The sequence below is a fragment of the Tyto alba genome, unplaced genomic scaffold, assembly GCF_018691265.1.
Source record: "Tyto alba isolate M040663 unplaced genomic scaffold, T.alba_DEE_v4.0 Super-Scaffold_48, whole genome shotgun sequence".
Lineage (NCBI taxonomy): Eukaryota > Metazoa > Chordata > Aves > Strigiformes > Tytonidae > Tyto > Tyto alba.
Genome location: NW_024881324.1, coordinates 26,375,699 through 26,396,977, shown reverse-complemented (window position 1 = coordinate 26,396,977; position 21,279 = coordinate 26,375,699). Strand labels below are relative to the sequence as shown.

General features: G+C 41.9%; 1 protein-coding gene across 11 annotated transcripts in view; it reads right to left on the bottom strand.

The window, feature by feature from the left end:
- The window catches only part of CTNND2 (catenin delta 2), a 699,957-nt gene that overhangs the window by 311,452 nt on the left and 367,226 nt on the right, over positions 1-21,279 (bottom strand). For all 11 annotated transcript variants that reach the window (XM_042806909.1, XM_042806907.1, XM_042806914.1 and 8 more), the window contains 2 exons: positions 12,728-12,762; positions 12,113-12,229 (listed from right to left, as the gene is read on the bottom strand). In XM_042806909.1, coding sequence (XP_042662843.1) covers positions 12,113-12,229; positions 12,728-12,762 — 152 coding nt within the window. The remainder of the gene's footprint in view (positions 1-12,112; positions 12,230-12,727; positions 12,763-21,279) is intronic.

Genomic DNA, 21,279 nt, shown 5'->3' with positions numbered 1-21,279 from the left:
ATCAAATGCTAGCAGACTTGTGGGAGAAGGTAACGTAGCAAAGCAGAAGCAATCCTGCCGTAACAGGGTAACTTCAGTGCCATTTACTCTGATAGTGTATGTTTGGCTTTTTATACCATACCACACATAGCATTATTCCAGATGTCTGTATGAAATGTAATGCAGCCAGATCTTCTTTGATAAGCAATACTTGGAAACGTTTGACAGTAGGAAAAAATCTAGAGTTCCATTACTAATGACAGAAATGACTGAAGATGACAGAGAAAAAGACCTAGAGACAAGCACTGGGGAAGAACAGGTTTATGCATGTTTAAGTTCAGAATACAGAAGTTGCTCTTGTATTTGTTTGGGGTTTTTTAACAGGAAACGCTAGCCTAAATTTAGATTAAAACCAAGGATAACCTACAACTGCAAATTTTTAAATGACCCCAAGATCAAACAACTTATTTGTAGAAGATTAATCGTATTTTATGAAATCACTTGCTAAACGCTGCAGCTATTGAAACCAGATAGTCTCTGAAAGAAATAATTTATCATTGACCATTAGGATGATGCGCTTTACAGGAGCAGCAGATAGAAACAACACAGGAACAAGATGGGCAGCAAGGGTACTAACTAAATTACATTTCTGCGCTACGGAGGACACGAAAAGGAAGAGTCATATCCTCTCGCCTTCCATCTAGGGATACCGAAGGATGATCTGGAGCTCATTTGGCAGTAAAATTTCTGCTGGCACTTGTTACACCTCCGTGAGAAGCCTCTGCCAGCAAAACCTTGTCAGTGGCCTGCGGCAGACCCAGTGTGAAGTATGCGAAGAATAGAAACCCCTTCTTTCCACAAATGTCCTGATTTGCTGCTGGGGACGATGTTACTCCTGTGAAACTCTGCAGCTGCTGCGCAATACTAGGAGTGGCAGGAAAAGATCAGACGGTGGAACTACAGGAGAACATTACCTGAGCTGGGCTTCTGCATGGGATTAGATCCGCTTCTGAATACGGCCACAAGAAGAAACTTGCATGCAGGAGGAGGCACACAGGCAGCAAGCTCCAACTCAGAAGGAACCGTTATGTTTCCAGTTGGGAAACACTGAATTTTGGCATAAATATAATTTTTATTTTTTAATTTGTGTTTTCATTATCAGTCTCCCATTTTGCAAAGAATAACTGCATTTAAAATGGAGTGTGTGTTTTGCTTATGGAAAATAAAGCCAAGTAAATTAAGAACATATTTTGCATGATTAAATCTTGACTTTTTGGAGGTATTTTATATCTTTAAAGACCAACTGTGAATGTCAAGTGTTCCTAGTCACCCTCTGTGCCTAGTGCAGCCTAAAGCTGCTATTGATAGCATTAAACTAATGTGCTCCCTTTTTATTTCGAGGAAATAAAATCAGAGAGTTATAGACATCACACAAACATGACTCACATGGAAGCTGGATGCATTATCAGAAATAAGAAAAAGGGACATATCTCTTCTGATAGACCTAAATGAGACTGTTGAAAAATAGTAATAATATTTTTAAAAAGTGCATACTAGCTTCTGACTATAAAGCATATAAAACTACTCACAGATATACGGATCTAATACAAAAGGCATCAGTACGTCTATTACACTGTTATGTTGTCCTAGGAACTTAACTACCAGCACAAAAGAGGTTTCCTCTCCTTGTGCAAAGTAGAACTCCATTTTTTCCTGACCTTTGGCAGGTTTAAATCTTGAGTCTTTTCTGTCCACAAATGAAAATGTCTATTTGGTCTCTGAGGTGAGCCCGTCCAGAATCTCTTTAGCGCTGCCTCAAAGTCAATTAAGTAGTAAGTCAAAAAGGTCAAAATTTTATTACAATCTCTTTCATCTGCCAAAACCTCCTCTGCTGTAAAACAGAAGGTACACTCTTTTGCTTCTGCTTCCTCTTTTTGGGTCCGCGAATGTGCACTTCTCTCTGCTCTCACGCTGTCCTCAGAAAAGGCGTTTTTCCATTTATAAGGCCAGAATGTAAAAAAAAAAAAAAAAAACCACACAGAGGCCAATCCCTACTCCGCGTTACCACGCGTGTCACAAAAATTCTACTTTGTTGAGAGCTATGTAGCACAAAAGAAATCACACCCAAGCCCGTACCCGCTGACATTTGCTGTTCCATACACGTCATTTTACGCAGGCCAGCAAGCCCGTCGCCCCCTCCGCGAGGCCGCAGCCACGAGCTGCCATCGGCGGGTCCCGGATCGGGGCGGCTCTTGGCACTGCCCCCCGCGCCGGGCGCCGGCATGCCACCCAGCCCCGAGGGGGGGGCGACCGGCTTATCAGTCTGGCCCGTGGACGTTGGGCGCGTTGGTTTCCCGGCCCGTGCTACAGACGCAACGTTTGCTGATGTCCTCTGCCGTCGGCAGGTTTGGGTGGCAAAAGTCTTTCTTTGTTCTGCTCCTACGGACGCTGCCGTAAGTCACGGTCATCTTCTAACGAGTTTCAGTATCTGCTTCCCGTGGTGGATGAGGGGACACCTGGTTGCCTGTGCAGGATTTGCGTTTGCCGCAGGCTAAGCATTACAAGCTGATCGCTTCCCCCTTCCCGTCTTTGATGTTGCTACTAATTGTTCTGGTCTTGACTCTCCACCTTTCCATTCCCCCCCCACCCCACATATGTTTCACCTGCTGCTACTGCTCCCGCGTTGATGTGACATTACATTTTGTACTATGCCAATAAAGCTGGATCGTCGTGGCTTGTTTTCTTTAGGCAAGGATTTTAAGTCAGTCGCGCAGCCTAAAAGGACAGCGGGTGCCAATGTTGGATTCATCTCAGGGCAAGCAAGCTCAGAGATATGAAATAATATTGCGATATCAGTATGGAATTTATATATATATTAGCACATTTCATCATATAGACGTAACCAGAAATAAGGAAGCTCCAAGAAACACGCTGCAGGTGACAGCCCGTTGAAACAAGAAATCAGCCTCCAGGCTGCCGGACAGAAATGGAGGGAAATTAGAAATGACTTAGTTGCAATGTTGTCACAGTGTTGACACACACTCTGGACTCTCAACATGACACGCCAACGAGCAATGCAGATCCTCTTGAAGTTATGTAAGCATTAAAAAGTGAGGATAGCAAGGTCACTTTTACGCAGAAAATGTGTTTTGATTTTTCCTTTTTTTTTTTTTGTCTCTGAGGATGAATCATCATCACCTGTTTTGGGGACAAGGCAGAGGCTTCATTTCATCATGTGAGAGAGCAGAAGAGATAAAGGAACTGGGAAATGAAAAGATGGAATTGCAACAGGAGGGGAAGCAACAGACATGAGGATATAAGACACTAATGAGTAGTTTAGGGAAAGATGGGACAGCAAGAAAAAGCAAGAGAGCTCAGGGAAGGAGAGGGCTAGGGAGAGATACCAAGGAGGCATGAGTGTTTCTGGCTGGAGATTCCTTCCCGAGGAGAGGAATTGAGAGAGGTGGCCTGCAGCAGTTTAGGTCCAACAGTAAGGGCACGTTCCAGACCATCACATTTTGGACAGCACTTCTGCCAGTGGCTTCTAGTACTTTCTCTCTGAGAAACCTATAACCCTACCCACCCCCCCTCCAGACACCCTACCGATCTACAGAAGGGCCACAGAATTGGGGCGACTGAAGCCCTGCAACAGGAGGCTGCCCACACCAACCCCTGTGCCACTCCTGAGGAACGAGGGAAAGCAGAAGCCTCTTCCTTGACTGGTGATGGCTCCTTCAGCCCTCACCGGGCCTCCTGCTCCTCAACAACCACCTGTGAACTTGAAGACAGGCGGCGAACTGAAGCAAAACGAGATGAGCTGGACACGAGTCACAAGTCCCTAACTGTCAGAAACCCATGGTGGACCACGGCTGGTGAAGCAGATACCAAAGCCCGCCAGGAATCCCAGGGGTGAGGGCCCAAACTGTGGCTTCACCCCTAAGTCTGACTCTTTGCAGTGGTCTCCTCCTGCCCGAATACGTGAAGAGACCAAAAAGGAAAACTTCACTTTCACTCCTGAAGTGAGAGGACTGATAGGGGTTTAATAGGATGTGATATGTCAGCAACAAAGATGTGCCTATTTTACCTGGCCCTTATCATCCTGACACCTGTGATAAGAGCAGAGGTGATGGAGTACTGAATGACAGTGTTCGAGCTGCAACTTTTCATCTGATGCTATCCTCAATACCTTTGAACTCTTGAACTCTGTCTCTGACAGGGGATGAAAACAAAGAAGTCCAAGCTCAGAGTGCTCAGGGCTGATGGAGCGTCTCCCGAGGCAGCACTGGCTGTAAACACTGATGCTGAGGTGTAAGAGGTGGCTCTCAGGTCAGCGCGAGAGCCTGCTTCGTATTATCAAATCTTAATGTTTAGTGGGGTTTAGTGATGAATCTACAGAAAATTCACGTGGTTAGCTATTTTGTAAAGACATTAATTTCCTGCTGAGCTCTGCTCCTGGAAGCCGATCTTGGTGTTTGCTGCCAGCCAGCGGCTGCTGCAATGTTAAATGACATGATAATTATTTCTTGCTCTCACTTAGGGGGACTAGGGCCATAAAGGGGAGGTGGATAAAGGAAACAACATCTTCTCTCCATTTCTCAGAAATCTAACTATTTAACAACTCCTTCAAAAGACTGAACTTGACCCACAGTTGAGACAATTTCTGTACAACTTTCTCTGTGAGAACAAACAATGAACGACTGTGAAACCACCCTTTCACAAAAGGTGTCCGCCTTTCAGAAGATTCACCCCATTACGAAATGGGCGAAGATGACTTTGAAAACCCGAAGTTTTGAAGCCAAGATATTTAAAAGGCTTTTATTAAGAAGAGATGGATGACGTGGGAGAGGCATCCGAAATGCCCAACCATAAGTATTTACCCTGAATGTATTACAGTACTGACAGAAGTTTCATCAATAAATCAAAATTTCCTCAGACCTCATACTCTGAGAGCTTTATTTGGACCTACGAACTGCTGAGTCAGAGGAGTGCCAGCTCCGCATTAATGCAGCAGGAAGAAAGGTGGTGTGACCCACGCTATGCCCTTCTGCCATTCCTGAACTGAAAGAGGGGCACGTACACTTCCTAAGCGTTCTGAAACATGATTTTATTAGTGTGTATGTTTAGCAGGAGATCCCACAAGAACACTTCCCTTGTGTGCACAAAGAATGACTCAGCTGGATCGCCCTGGCTCTCGGAGCAGATAATGAAATGGAAATAACTTCATCTATCAACGAATTGTGAGGTCCACTGATGCCAAATTTCATCGCATTGAGCATGTCAGCCATCTGACAGGTGGCAATTTCAGAAAGCAAGAGCTATGGGATGGAAAACACATAAACACACATCCTTTCACACACTCATTGTGTAAATAGTGCCTTTTTGCTTCAATCCATTTTCAATATCTATGAATAAAGCAGCTGATAAAAGCTGAAATCATAAAGGTTGAACAAGGAGTGCTCTTTCAAACCGGGACATCTGCTTTCACACTGAGTAAGGAGGATCTCTCTTATTGTAAAAAATTGCCGAAACCAAACTGAATTAAGAGACTAAAATAAGAGCTTAGCCCATCTTTTTACCCTCAGAATTAGACATGTTATTTAAGTGAAAACCACATCTGTCTAATACATCAGTTATATATAATTTCATGTGATAAAAATAACCCATTCTTGTTACATAAGTCATTCTTCAGAGAAAAAAATGACATCTAAATGGTACTACTACCCATTTGTGCTGCATTTTGGGCAAACAGTTTCAGGTGACTAGAAGAGTTAATATATTGTGGGATTGAGTCCTCCGTAATGAGCCATGCTTTTCTTTCCCCAGAAGGACTGAGACATCCTTAACTGCCTGCATTTCTGTCAACAAGAAACCCCAGTGAAGTACACTCTAAAATAGCATTATCCAAGAAGACAGTGTTATTTAACCTACACCGTATTTATTCCCTTATCGGTACGAAGAATTCTGTAATTAATCCTGAGCACCAGGACAACAGGGTCACAGATATAAATAAAAATAAATTCAGAAAAATTTGGAAAAAAAAAAAATGTCTGGAGTACTGGCAGTGTCAGGTGGGAAAAAACTGCAATTCCAGTATAAACCACTTATTTTAAAATTTAAATTTAAAATGCAGCATTTTAAAAATATAAGACAATTGGAAGACTGATCCAAGAGGTTTTCTGATCCATGTCAACATCTCCGTGGCTGCAGTGCGTGGTATCGATTTAGAGAGCAAAGAAGGAGTGTTGCCACATGAAGTGATTAAGCGAGTGAAAAACAGTGAAACAATTCCATTTCAGTCAGAAACTTAAAACACCAAAAGCTCCATAAATCTGCCCCATAATCCTTTTAAGACCAGTCTTATGCTCATTTTGCGGAGACTGAAGCAAAGGAAATCGCATGAAAGATTTAAGGATAGATACCTGAAATTAAAATTAGAGCCTTCTGGATTAGAAGACATTCGAGCCTGTGGCTTAAGTTAGGAAGAAAGTGCCAATGGATTTGCTCAGTAATCTCAGCAGCCCGTCTAACACTCATTTTGCTAATGCCATGACAGTAACCACTGCCCGACTCCCCTGCTGCAGCCTGTGAGGATTCAGTGTAGTCTGTGAGGACTCAGTGAGCTTCGGCTGATGATCTCAGCAATGGCAGTCCTCGATGTGGCACGCTAGTGACCCACTGGGATAGGGGTGCAGGGGGGCTAGTAGGTGGGAAGGAAATACAGGACCAATACATTCTTCTCATTCCACGCTTATCTCGCTCTTATATTACCCATCTGGAAAATGCAAATTTGCAAACGTGGCCAGGAAAAAGTAGTTTGGTTCTCAGTGGTTGCTCAGAGGCCTCCAGTTTCTCTCTGCCGCCGAGGTTGGACATCTGGGGGCCTCAGGCACCTCACCAGGACCTTTCCCACTTCTCTGCAGCCCAGCCTGCGTGCGACCTTATCAAACCTCAGTGACAAAGGGCCTCAGCAATCGCCCCTCTTCACCCCGAGTTCTGTATCTGTGTTTGTTCTCCTTCTTTGCATGAAGCTTTCTACCTTTTCAATTGTTCTTAAATGTAAGGGGGGGGGGGGGGGGGGGGAAGAACAAAACAAAACAAAACAAGGAGGTGTACTGGCTAGGTAGTAAAAAAATGATTCTGCAGCAGTTGTGTGGTTTTGATGCAGTGGTGCAGTGATGGGAAGGGGAGGGAAAAAGTGTCTTGTTTCCTTCATCCTCCATCTATCCAAGCTTTCTAATCTGAAATATTAATTTTTGGTCTCCACAATACATACTCAGCCCTCACCAAATGTATTTTTCACATGTATGTCCCCACTAAATTAACCTATTCTGCCATGAAAACACTTTTCCTGAGCTAGTCACTATGAAGTACTTCGGTGTCTCACGTCTGTCTGAAACGTCCACAGTGTTATCTCTGTCCTGAACTAAATTTCACTCCCTGCATGTTTCCTTCCCCAGGGATTTCAGGTCCGACACTTACCGTGCATTCCCGTGACTTGTCTCCAGTGCCTTCTATGCGATTAGCTTGGCTCTCACCTGCCTGGTCTTTCCCCCTGACCCTACCTAAATTGCCAGTTGTTCACGTTCGCCTGCCCAAAAGCACCGTTTTCGCGTTCCCTTCAGGAAGAGAGAACGGTGGAGGGAAGAAATAGTTTCAGAGAGGAGCAGGCAGCTCTGGCGTCAGGTACAGGCTGCCACGCTGTGTGTAACAGCGGTGCTCGGCGGGGAGGGGGACGGAGCGAGCGCCCTCGCTCACAGTGACACCGCGGGACCGGGCTGGTCCCTCGGACGCGCCGTAGCTCATGGCCACTGCCACTAGCACCTGCCCACCCTCTGGGTGGATCTGCTCCTGACAGCCCCACAAACAAACACTTCGGGCAGGCCGAACTCCCCGCTAGCTCCACAAAACCCACGTCAGCTCCTGTGTGATGCAAACCGGGGTGAGGCAGCGGTGACGGACCTGTAGCTACGTCAGGAGAACTCCCTGCAGTACAGGGAACCGGACCACAGAGGTGCAAGTTCAGGTCTTAACTCAGCTGCAGCTTCTCGCCTAATTCTGGAAGTTCCCTTATTTTTTGTTTGTTCACTTGTAACTGGAAACACATGGTTTTGGGAAATCGATTCATACCGAGTTGGGACAGAAGAAAGAAATGGGCAACGGTACCGGAGTTCCCCTCAGATGCATAAAACCTTGTCCCAGGGTCAGCGCGACCACAGAAAACCTGTATGAGAGCCCGTAGCAGTTATGAATCTGCCCATCTTTGACAATAATTGCTTTAAAAACTGTGATCGCTCTGTTTACATTTCACCAAATTTATAAAAGCTTTATTCTATTTTTTATTTGCTGATTCACACTCAATAAGGATAATTAGGAAGCATCTCTATTAGCAATACAGAACCCCTCCTGTTTAAGCCGCTTTCATGTGACTTGTCCCATCAGCCTCTTTTCATGGCTTTTATTTCCTACTAAAGGAATAGCACATGTGAAGAGATGTCTGGGATTTAGAGTATTATAACAGCTGCCTCCTATGTGACGACTTTTTAAAACTAATTCTGAGAAAATCAGAGTGCATGAAACCGAATCGTAACGATTCTGACTACAGACACACTAATCCTCTACGAAGGCAGAGCTACTGATAGATTAACTCGTTAGACTAGACGCATACAGTTCAGAGAAGAAGCTGCGGTCACATTCCTGGGTAGGCTTTCATATGATGACTTAGAAAATCTGTCTCAACTAGACTGGAACTGCCGTGGCAGGCTGGAAATGCTCTGCTCAAAGTCAGCTTCGTTACTTAAAATACAGCTATGCGGTCAAGCTGCAAAAGTAAACATCCCTAAAATTGTAAGGTTAAGAGCTCAAAAGTTAGGAAATGACAGACTAAGCTGCCTTTTCTGAATCATGGCTCTTTCCCTCCCTTCTTTTCTTACAGCCAGCGCACACAATGCAAAACCATTCAGTGTTTTGTAGTTGCCTCATTTTTCACCTCATGACCTCAGGCCTTCGTTGAAAAATGTCCGATACAAAGGGGAAAAAAAAAAAAAAAAAAGCACTCTGTGTATTATTCTATGACACTCAACATTTACTTCAAATACATCACAAATAACTATTTTTAGAATACCTGTGAAGTGAGACATTTGTATAGATCCCACTTCCTACTTGGAGGTTGAAGGAATTAAGATTGAAAGCGCCTATGAAATACAAACGCTGTGGGTGAGACACTTCAGAGATGAGTTTTAAAATTCCTTTTAGATCATGCTTCATGTATTTGGGACTGTGCTTCCACAGTGTTCGGTTACAGCTGTTTGTTCTCAGCACACCTGCGAGCTAACCGGGAACACCTAAAACTAAGTATCAGCAGAAGATACTCTGAATGTTTTCACAATTACAACATCAGAGCTTTGGGACAGGAAGGAGGGATACAATTAAATTTTAAGTGCAAAGCTGAACTATCAAATATGAGACTTTTGTTTTCATTTAGTGTGTGTGTGTTCTACTCATTGCTTAGAGAAGTCAGAAGTGCCCCAGATGAAATCCCCCTCCAGTATGCTGTGCAATCCAAGCCTTAGCTTTGGGGTAAATGAGGCATGAAATGTACAGAAAATGTAGAAAACAGGGCATGATAATAGTTTTATAATGCAGTCATAAGAAATTCAGATTATGTTGTACAGACAGCCTTGACTTTTGTAGTTTTGACTTTGCAAACACAGGAACATTTTAATTGTCTGATGTGTTTGTGATATTTTATTCTAAATTGAAATAAGACCCCCAAACCAAAAACAAAATCGAGCCTACGGCATCCTAATTGCTTTCATGAGTGATTAGCAGAGCTCCAACTATTAGCTTTGGCATATATGTAACTGATTCTTAATTAAAAGCATAAATGGCAAATAGCAATCCGTTTTCCTTACCAGGTGGCCTTGGAGCAGAGGAGTACAGGGCACCGTGACGTAAGGCTTCACAAGTATTTCCTGACGATGAAGATCAAGCCTGCAGCTCTGCGGGGAAGCGTGCCCACTTGTGAGCACGTGCACCGGCCTGTTCTCTCCAAACCTGTTTCTCAGGGACAGCTACTGTCCTGTCGTAACTCTATCACTATTTCCTTTCTTGAATGCCGTCCTCATCACCCTGTTGTTCCCTGTCTTGGCACCTAACTCCCAGTCTCATGAACAAACCATCCCACCAAGCAAATCCCGCTTTCAACTTTCTGCCTGGACCTCCCGCTTCAACAAATCTCAGTTCCTCCCCTGCTGGTCCCCCACACAATCCCGATCCATTGCTTCTCTTCTCCATCCATCACTGTTCTCCATTTGCCCACGTTCCTTATTCTCCTCCCAATCTATCTAAATTCCTATTTGCCTCTTACCTTTTTGTGATGCTCCCAGAAATTTGCTTTAGTACTAGTTTCCTTCACATACCCAGACTTCTCTCTGTCTACTGTCTTCACCAGTCTCTAACATTTTTTTCTTAGTTTCCAGCTCTTCAGCCAGTTTCTACAAGTTTCCCATCCAAGCTAGTCCCTCCCTGCCCCCAATCTCCTCCATTGCCATCTACCCAGTTTAATTTTTCTGCTGAATCACATTTTGAATGCAATCCTTACCATGCTAGTCCTTTAATCTCTTTCTCCTCACTCCCAAATGAAGAAAAAATCCAGGGCAGCTTATAAGGGCTTCCATTGTTTCACCACGTTTTCCCGACTTTTTTCAGACCAAGCAACACCTTAACAGATGTTAATCACACACACTGTGTTCAGATCAAGCAACTTCTTAACAACAGCGTTAGTGACAAAGTTGGCCTGGAAATCTCGTGCACATGAAAAGCACAAGATTTTCCACTGTCCCAGGACTGTCAGCTCTGAATTTTACTGCAAATCTTGCTGTAAAGTAATGAAAAATGTTCTGACAAATTACAATTCTGCATTCAATTTGCAATGCCTTCCTTTCATCACCTGATGACCGCATTCCAGGCGATGACTTGTTATTGCCAGAGGTGCTTTGCAGAAGGTGGCTGTCACATTCCATCAGCCTTTCCAGATGAAGGGGAGATCATCCCCTTGGGTTTCAAGAAAGATGAATCTGGGGAGCCCTCTTGAAAGACATGACTCTGTCAGAGAGGGTACTGGACAGCAGGGGATTGAAAAAGATAAAAATGGCTCAACTGAGGAGAGGGAAGGAGATGTAGAGGAATAGTAGAGAGAACTGAAAAGCCGATGTAGCACCAGGAGTTGCAGTAGGAGTGAAGTGAAAGAGGGCATACATTGTGGCAGATAGCAACAGAGTATCAGAAGACTGAGGAAAAGGAAAGGAAAATGGGGAATTCACCTGCTTTTTCAATATCTAATGCTACATCTGATAACAGACATGTTAACCTGTTGGAAAACTTAGTGCATGTGACTCATGAGCACAAGCGTTCGCAGACATCTGCTCTACAAATAAGTCGAGTGGCATGGCCCTCATTCTCTCCTGCTGTTGTTTAGCCTTGATTCACCTCCCCAGTGGTCGGTCCGAGCAGAGGATCTATCCACTCACTGCACGGTTCTGCAAACAGAACGGCTGCTGAACGACCAGCGAGCCAACCTTTGAGAAGAGACTTCAGCTCTCTTGCTGCAGCGGCCATGCTCTGCATCATCTTTTAAAAGGTCACCTACCTATTTCTCTCTGTGAATCCATTTGAAAATCTTAGTCTTAAGGAGTACCAGAAACCTGGCCAAGTGGTTTCAAAGAGACATCAGAGTTACTCACAGCCCCACCCTGCGTTCCATTTTAATACTTCTGCATACTGAAAAAGTGCTGTTCAAAAATTACTTTTGTAGTGGCGATGCTGAAGTCTTGTGACGTGACCTTACAGCACAGTACAGCAATACTGAAATTACATAATATTTTTCATAAAATATATTCCACATGTTTGCAGGTTTTTCCCCCACAAACTATCAGTGAGATTCTCTCCATTACAAACAAAACCAAAAGTCAAACTTGCCAAGTCAAGGCGGCAGTTTGCCTGCCTGCAGCTATATTGACTTCTGCCAATATCAGAAAATAATCGAGAGAAACACTGTAAGATATACATTTAGTTTTAAAGCATGAAATGTTACAAGTATGTCTGGGTTCTAGGAAACACATTTCTGGCAACTTACTTTCACCGGCTGAATAGTCCTGTGGATCAAGTATCCCTGATTCCTGCAGTGATCTAATACAGGAGTCCACCAGCTCCAGACCAGTGGTGAGCTCATCTTCTATATCCTTCTGACCATCTGTAATGAAATTAACAACATAAAAACGTTAAAAACAAAACAAAAAAAAAAAAGCAAAAGGTAAAACCTGTTATAAGACAAAGGATAAAACTGGTTACATTTGACTGAGCATTCACAGCTGATGAAGGAACAGAGAACACACTAAGATCACGTATTCAGAGGAGGCTGGCTGTATTGAAAATTATGCTATCCTTTGAAAGCGTGGCCTTGGATTAAGGAAAGCAAAATGAGAAAGTTCAGATCTAATCTTAAAAAAAGTTAGAGACACAGTTAGCAATGCCCCCTCTCAAAACTCTCTATTAATCTTGGTGCTCTCTTTATCAACCCTAACAACTTTTGGCAAAAATTGCCATTTTTAAGTAGGGTTTTCACACACTAGCAATGAAAAAAAAAAAAAATAGCATAAATAAATGTTGTTTTCCCTTCCATCTGCTTCAGGAATTATGAGCATTATGCGAGAGAATATATGTAATACATATATGTAGATAAGTACATTACCTTGTGTTTGCCAGTGGAACTGCTCTTCTGTTGAACTGAAAAGAGAAAAAAAAAATGTTAATTTTTAATGAAATGATTCAGTAGTGTGCCATCAGTATCCAGATGTAAATCTATTCTGAAGAAACTGATTTAAGGATAAAGGAACTGACTTAAGAATAAATAACGTTCTTAAAATATATCAAGTGCTATTTTACATATCCTTTAATGAACAACATGTACAGCATTCATTCAGCAGGAGAGAAGTGTCTTAATTTCCTAATTAAGTAATTTAAAAAATATGTATAGAAACTGGTCTCTTAGTCTTGATATACAAATTACACTATTTCAAAGCAAAAACATTAACATTTTGCAACTTTTTTGCATCCTTCTATTTGTCTGATTTTCCATTTTTATGGAGAAAGTTTGAAGTTGCTTTCTCAAGTGAGCAGTTACATGTGATTTCTAAAAGAAATTATGAGTATGATTCCTGGTTCTACTGATCATCATGTGACTTTTTTCTATTACTCAAATGTGCAGCTAAGTTAATTCATTTGGCCTACACAAGAGAATAAATTCAGATATGTTTGTGCTTCCACGTAAAAGCACTTAAGCAATGGAAGCAATGGTCTCATTTTTAAAATAACGAGCATGCACACCAGGGATGGGATGGGTTAGGTAGGGCTTTTTCTATAAAATAAATTATGTATTCGAATGATAAAATGAATGATATGTTCAATTAGGCAATAAGTACACTTTCCTCCAAGGCATGATCTGTTTATGCTTCAATATAGGTCTTTCTCACATGCCAAGAATACAAAAAGGATTGCAGTTACTCGGTAATAATCATTCTTTTGATAACAGGGAACTGATTATTATAGTCATGATTAAATAATTTTTCCGTGCATTTTTACAAGATATTTATAGGGGAGAACAAAATCATCTGTCGCATCCATCAGTAAAAGAAAAACAAAGACACAAATTATTTTAACTTTTCAAACTGTAAATTTTTTTCTTCCTGATGTTGAGAATAAATGCTCTTTTTAATGAGTAAATGGACTGTAAATCTTGAATTGTTTTCCCTTTTCCCAACAGATGCTGGATCTCTTATGAATATGTGACTATAACTCCTAGTATCTACGTTCTGAACAAGAATACGCAAATAAAATTAACTACTTCTTTTTGGAGGTCTCTTTTTAAAGGAAGAGAAGGTGCGTTAAATATTTATCAGATTTGATAGTGCTAAAAAAGAAGGATAATTGCCTAATTTACACGCAAATAGTTCTAAAAGGACGACTTTCAATTTCTAGTTGGCATCAGAAGTGTTAAGCTGACAAATTCAACTCTATACACCACCACGAATTTCCAAATATCTACCATCTGTGGTTTATATTGACTCACTGTAGTGAGATTTCATAGATTAAGAAGGTAGCCCTTCAATGAGACACTCAGCTAAAATGCGTGTATTCATGACCAATGAAGTTAATAATATTGAAGATAAACACAGCAAGAGTCTTCTGGCAAATGATAATGGTAAAGTGCTAAACTGGAAGTAATTAATTTAAATTACCTTGTTAAATGGAGCCCTAGTGGGTGGTGATGAGTGACAGTGGCTTCTTTTGAAATATTACTTTTTCCATTTTGAACTTCTTTTCGCCTGATTTTCAAAATCACTAAACAACTGTAGCTTCAGCTGACACACCGGGCCCTGAGAGTGATCTTCCTTTCTGGAATTCGTGTCATCCATAATAAGCAATACATTACTTCCCACTATTGTCCTGGTTTGGGCTGGAATAGAATTAATGTTTCTTTTCGGGAACTAGAAGAGTGCTGTGTTTTGGATTCAGCTTTGGGGTTGGTATGGGAAGAATGCTGAGAGCACACCGATGCTCCCCACCCGCTGACCAATGCCCAGCCCGTTCCCGGCCAGCGACCCCCAAAATATCAAGATCCCGCAATCACAATCCCAGAAAAGAGAGAGAAGGAGAGAGCCCCTTCCCGCCCACCCCTCCTCTATACAGTGACCATGACTATGGAATATTTCCATATTTTCCTCTATACAGTTCCATGCTATGGAATATTTCACTGGCCAGTTTGGGGCTGGTGCTCTGGCCGTGCTCCCTCCCTGCTCCCTGTGCCCTTGCGCACGGGCAGGACACGGGCAGTCGGAGAGTCCTTGAAGTCTCAGCAGCAGCTGAAAACATCAGTGTGCTATCAGCATCCTTCTCGTACCAACCCCAAAGCTAAATCCAAAACACAGCACTCTTCTAGTTCCCAAAAAGGAATATTAACTCTATTTCAGCCCAAACTAAGACATAGAATTAGACATAGTTTAAATTTAGAAACCCTGCATTTTTTTTTTTTTTTTTAAATATTAACCTTTTTTTTAAAAACAATGAGCTTTTCCTTCTTTTGGCCTGAAAAAGATTCCTGACTGAAGCAACCTGATACGTCTGTGCAGGGAGCCTTTAAGCTGTCACACAACTGTGCCAAATCTGTTTGAGTGAATAAAGTGCTTTTTTTTTTTTTTTTTTTTTTTTTTTTTTTTTGTTGTGCTTTTCTTTTAGCTGTTTTCCAGCTTCACAAGAGATCAGTACAACTGACAGTATACTCACATCAAATACATGAAAAGACAAAAAAAAAAAACCCAAACCAGAAGTATACACCCTAATAAATTTTTCAGCATGTTTAGCGAAATAAAGCTTTCTGCTCTATAGTTTTTCTACAGAAGAGGTTTTAAATTCGTTATCACCCACTTTTCTGCATATTCCTATGCCTCATTATATAAGATTTCAAGCTCTACCAGCTTCACCTGAGGAAGCTGAGCAGTAAAATACTTTATTAAGAAGTTCTGAACTATGGAAACCTGCACCAAACGTAAGAATCTGAAAAGGGAGGAGGTTGATTTTAACCAGAATTACATTAGTATAGTATTAGAAAATAGTAGCATAAAATATTAATGCACTAAGAACTCAGGCAAGTATAATTATTACCTCCCTTAGTCTAAACCCAGAAGAATATGATTAGTTTGCTGTATTCTTCTCTCATTATTGGTGGTCACTGCATCCTATAGCTACTTCAAATGTTACAATACAAATAGGATGACTATTCTACTTAATTCTATCTGAGAGATATAAAGAATCCCGTGTCACCATTCATCCACATAAAACTTTAATTATTCTATACTTATACTGTCATTGGAAAATAGGATTTATTGAAGGAAAATCCCACGGAAGAGGGATAACTTAAGAATGAGAAGATAATGCTAAAGAACAAATAAACAAACAAAAAAAATAGTCACATGTTTAGTTCTGGATGTTCATCTTAAAGCTAATGAACCTATCTTCTGTAAGGATGCACTACACTGTGCCTAAAACTTTACCTTCAGTGACCACCTACGCAAGGAAATATTTCAGTAAAAGTTGCATTACTTCCCTAGGCAAGAATGAGCAAAGTAACTATCCACAGAGGGCTCGTCCTGGTTCCAGCTGAACCCACATGTTCCCATTTCTGCGCGCGCGCGATAAAAGCACCGATGTAGCGGGAAACCTTCTGCGTGTGACCTGGCATGCTAGGAGGACGAGAGGCAAAGGGGCATAGCAGGCTGCAGGGAGCTCGTTTTGGGGGACATCACAGGAAAAGAGCACTCAGGGAGCTCTACCTGTCTCTGAACAGCGTGGGAAGGTCAGAAGCACAAAGCGTTGCAAAAATGCAGTTTCTGTGGTGAGCAAAGGATGCCTGACTACTACCGGCAATATGTTTACACCGAGTTTATCCCTGTTCAGGCATGGATAGAAAAATCCCAGTCTGAGCTACAGGATGTCTATAAGCAAGCAACAAATCGGGCCTTTGGGAGCTTCGTTATTTTTTCCTGTGTCTCAAGTACAGCTAAACAAGAAGTGGGTGTCCTCTTCAGGACGGACTTGATCGGATGACAAGGTGGGCTCTCTGGAGACAACAGTACTGTCCCGCAGCAGCCAGCACCAGCAGAACAAGGTGAGCTACGTTTCTCCACCGAACACCTCCCCTCGCAATTTAGGGGAGTCAAAAGCAATTTTGGTGGCATACAAACGAATGCTCACAGTAGCACCAAAATACTGCTTTCCCGCACCACGCTCATGAGTGTCCTGGCTTTGAGTGCGTGGGGGGGTTTTTTTGGTGGCAGGGGAGGGGGCTATAGGGGTGTCCCCCTGGGAGAAGCTTCTCGAAGCTCCCCCAGCTCCAAGTCAGCTCCACCTCTGCACCAAAACTGAGCCCATCAGCTGCGCCTCTGCCAGAACGTATTTAAGAAGGGACGTGGTGAGGAGCAGGGGGACTGGTGAGGGGGAGTTGGGGCAGCTGTGTGAACACCAAGGTCAGTGGCACAGGGGGAGCTTCGAGAAGCTTCTCACAGGGGGGGCTGCCCCTATAGCCCCCTCCCCTGCCACCAAAAAACCCCCCCACTCACTCAGAGGGAGGGGTGGGGGGAAGGTGTTCTCAAGATGTGTCAATGCTTCTCACTGTCCTACTCTGTTACATGTTGTTAGTGTCTGTAATAAATGTATGTTCTTTTTTTCCTTCCCCTAACGAGTCTGCCTTTTGCTCGTGATCATAAAGGGGAATTTTTCCCCATCCCAGTCCTATCTCGGACCCCAAGCCTGGCTCTACCGACTGAGCTAGCCGGGCCTCATATTTCTATAAAAATAACCAGAACCCTCATGACGGGTAACGCAGAGGGGGGGAAGGCTGCTGAGCACTTTGGCCGAAGAAAAACTGCCTGAGACCCCCTCATAAAACATTGCCATGGGGCCTGTACAAACACCCAACAACTCAGTTTCCAAGCAGGCGCCGGGGAGCAGCACGGGCGCCTTGGACCCAGCCGAACTCCTCGAATTTGGGAGTGTGTCCGTGGACCTGGCAGCAGGGACAACGGTGGGGCCGTGGCAACTTACCTCCAACCCCCAGCCTAAACCACACGTTTTGCACACTCACCTGGTCACCGTGGTCCTTGCAGGATTGTTTGGGTTTAGTTTTAGACACCACATGGCCTGACGTGAGACCTGCCTCCCTTCACATGAATGCCTCTTGATAGCTTCTGAGCCATCCAGTGCAAGGAGGAGGTTCACCACACTGCACACACTTCTCCTAGCATAGTATTTATTATGCAGCCTGTAGAAATTAATTTTTCCTACCCTGTGCACCAATATACACCAGGGCACATGCACATCAGGCCATATGATTTGGTTATTCAAGTCCTGTGCCTTACCGTTCCTCGGAAGAATACCATAACAAAAAAAACCACAGTTCTTGCTGAGAAGGGATCTAGGTCTTCTTTTATTCCCTCTTTCTGGTACATCTCTTGATCTATCATGGAGCCTGCATCCAGGCTGCCAGGGCAAACTCACACTTTTGTATTCCTTTAATTATCCAAGAAATGTTTGTGTGCCTCTTCTTTGTGTGGAGTCATTAATTTTACAGTTGTCGTTCATTTTTGGAGAAAGTGCTATAGCTACCTGTTACACAAAAGTATTTCTTTTTGTTGTTTTCTAAAACAATTAATGAAATTATATCTAACTCTTCTATAGAACAGCTAGGAAAAGATTTCTGCAGAGTTGTATCAGCACATGTTCTTTTCAGTTATTTCTGCAGTGGAGCCACACAAACATCGCTGTATGTAATTACAGGCAGATACTACCTCACTGATTTTTAGATTGATATTCTGGTTGTGGAAGGTGAAAGAAAAAGGATTCAGAATCATTTCACAAAAAGCAATGAGGTTGAGAAACTAATATTCCATCTCAAGCAAAGCAGAAGCAGATTTTAAATCAGCAGTACACTTCAGGTTATCTGCAAAATAGTGAACAATCTTCAGTATCAACTATTTTTTTGGGAAAAAAAAAAAGACCGAAGAAAAAATTTGACATTAAATAATCCCATGAAAAAGCACCACCACCTCAGCAAATTGCCATAGAAAAGATCAACCTTCAAAGGCAATTTTTTGTTGTTGCTCACCTTAAAATTACATCAAAATCTCTGACTTCAGTAGTAACTTTTATAGATGTGACACAGTAACCTCTCTCAAATATTTAATTGCACTCTATTAGTCAGCTGTAGCATCAACTTGGCTACTCTATCAAGAAGTCCTTTTGATGTTCCAGCAAACCTAATCCAACCCCCTACAATGATTCTGGGAAAGGTAAAACAACCCAACAAAGCAAAATAAAGAAACAACACACCCCCCTCCACACAATTCCACACATATTTTACTGATGGCTGTTCTTTTGTACCCTGCGAATTCAAACTGACTTTTAAAATTACTACACAGTTCTTCTTAGCTGTAGATGCCAGAAAACCATTCAGGTGGTTAATGTCCACCTTTATTAGAAAAGCCTTGATACAAATTCCTACAGGGAAAGAGAATTCTCTTTTTTTTTTTTTTCCCAGACAAACTATTGTTATTCCCTAGGTTTTACAGAATCCATAGCAGAACTTTGTTGCTGTGCTCTGAATGTTTTGTGCTTCTTTCCAACGATGCAGGGAAATATTCACAGCCAATTTTCAAAAAGGTCCCAAGATCGATACTTTCCTCTGCATATAATACTCGCAGACACCATTTTCCTTTAAAAGCAACTTTTTAACTGCTCCAGTCCTATGTATATCCAATTTTCCTATACTGATTGTGCTTAATAATAACTGTTCTATTTCTTCTTATTTAAATGTGGTTTAATGTTCAGTGTGCTACGCTGCTAAGAGCACTATTTAAGTACAGAGCATGCACAGAAAGCCAGCAGCAGTCTTGTATTCCACACCGTGCACTGCTCAAGTGCTTGCAAAGCTGGCAGCAAAAGATGCTGTTTAATAGAGAGCATAATACAGTTTCTTTCTCCGTAGTTTCCGACCATCACTCCCGAAATGGTCAAGAAGAGTATCAATTATAGCATTTTTTTTTAAACGGAATTAATTTCACACATATCAACCCACACAAAACTTTTACTGAAGTTTTGACTTAACTTACCCACCTAGAAGCAAAACACTTGTTACTTAGCTTGCAATACCAGCCAGTTTCCTTTAGGTTCATTTCTGCAGATAGTTACTGGTGTGACAGCGAAAAGAGAGAATGCTTTCACAGCAGGAGCCTGCGAAGCTCTGCTATCCCAAGGAAAAGAATTTGCAGGGCAACACATGTGAATACTTCATGTATTTTATTTAAGTGTAAACTTGGAAGCAAGGACAGCATTAGGGAAACAAGTATGATATGATCACCCTATTCTCACTCTTCCCTCGGTGCCCATTTCCGACCCCTATGTATCCCAGACAGAATACTGGGATAGATAGACCCGAACTCTGGGTGAATACAACCATTCTTTTATTTTGATTTAGAGAAGCTAAAATAAAATAAAATTGCTTTATTTTCTAGTTTTAATTAATTAATTAAGAAAAAGGGTGATGGTTTACAAAAAGAAAGAATTAGCCCAGGGCTGAATTTCTGCTATGGTGATAATGTTAGTTCTTCCTGTTCACTTCAAACCTACTTTTATTTGAGAAAGAAGCTCACCTTCAAAACTGAACTACTTCAACAGGAACACATTTAGAATAGCATAGAATAATAGAATGGAATGGAATGGAATGGAATGGAATGAAATGTAATAGAATAGAATAGAATAGAATAGAATAGAATAGAATAGAATAGAATAGAATAGAATAGAATAGAATAGAATAGAATAGAATAGAATAGAATAGAATGGAATAGAATGGAATAGAATGGAATGGAATGGAATGGAATGGAATGGAATGGAATGGAATGGAATGGAATGGAATGGAATAGAATAGAATAGAATAGAATAGAATAGAATAGAATAGAATAGAATAGAATAGAATAGAATAGAATAGAATAGAATAGAATAGAATAGAATAGAATAGATGGAATGGAACGGAATAGTACCTGTAAAAATGTATTCTTCAAGCATGTCCTATAGACAACATTGCACAGAAAATATGGTAATGGTTGTCATGTTTTAAAGGACACAATACAACACCCTGAAAGATAAAATGAAGTCTAGTTTCGTCTTTTCCTCCTCTCTCTTACCCCAATAGTCCAGTTATTAAAGCACTTGTGCACAATGTGATAGAACTAGATATAATCCTGTTTGATTCAATTGTGAGAAATCAAAGCAATATCTAAGTTGAGTGCCACCATCAGGCTGTTCCCTATCTTTCCTATGAAACCTCAATCCTATATAGAAAACAACACAGTATTTAAGGAACTCCATTATAAAAGATGACACCACGGCAACCAACCTTCTCTTTGCACCAAATTTTGAATGATGGCTTCAGAGAAAGGGTGTGAGATAGTAACATGCACAGGAGGTAAGACAGTTTTCCAGTGAGGCAGAAAAACGTTACTCAAGATCCAGAGGTGAGATTGAATAAGGTACCTTAAACATCCTGCCCAATACGTTGACGTTGGGTAAGAAATATTCAGTGAATTGAGTTCTATACTGTCCTGAGGAACACAGTTCCCTATGCACTGTATGAGCCCTATAGGAACTCAACCCAAACCATGGATGCATGGAGACACTCACCTAAAAATAAGCATT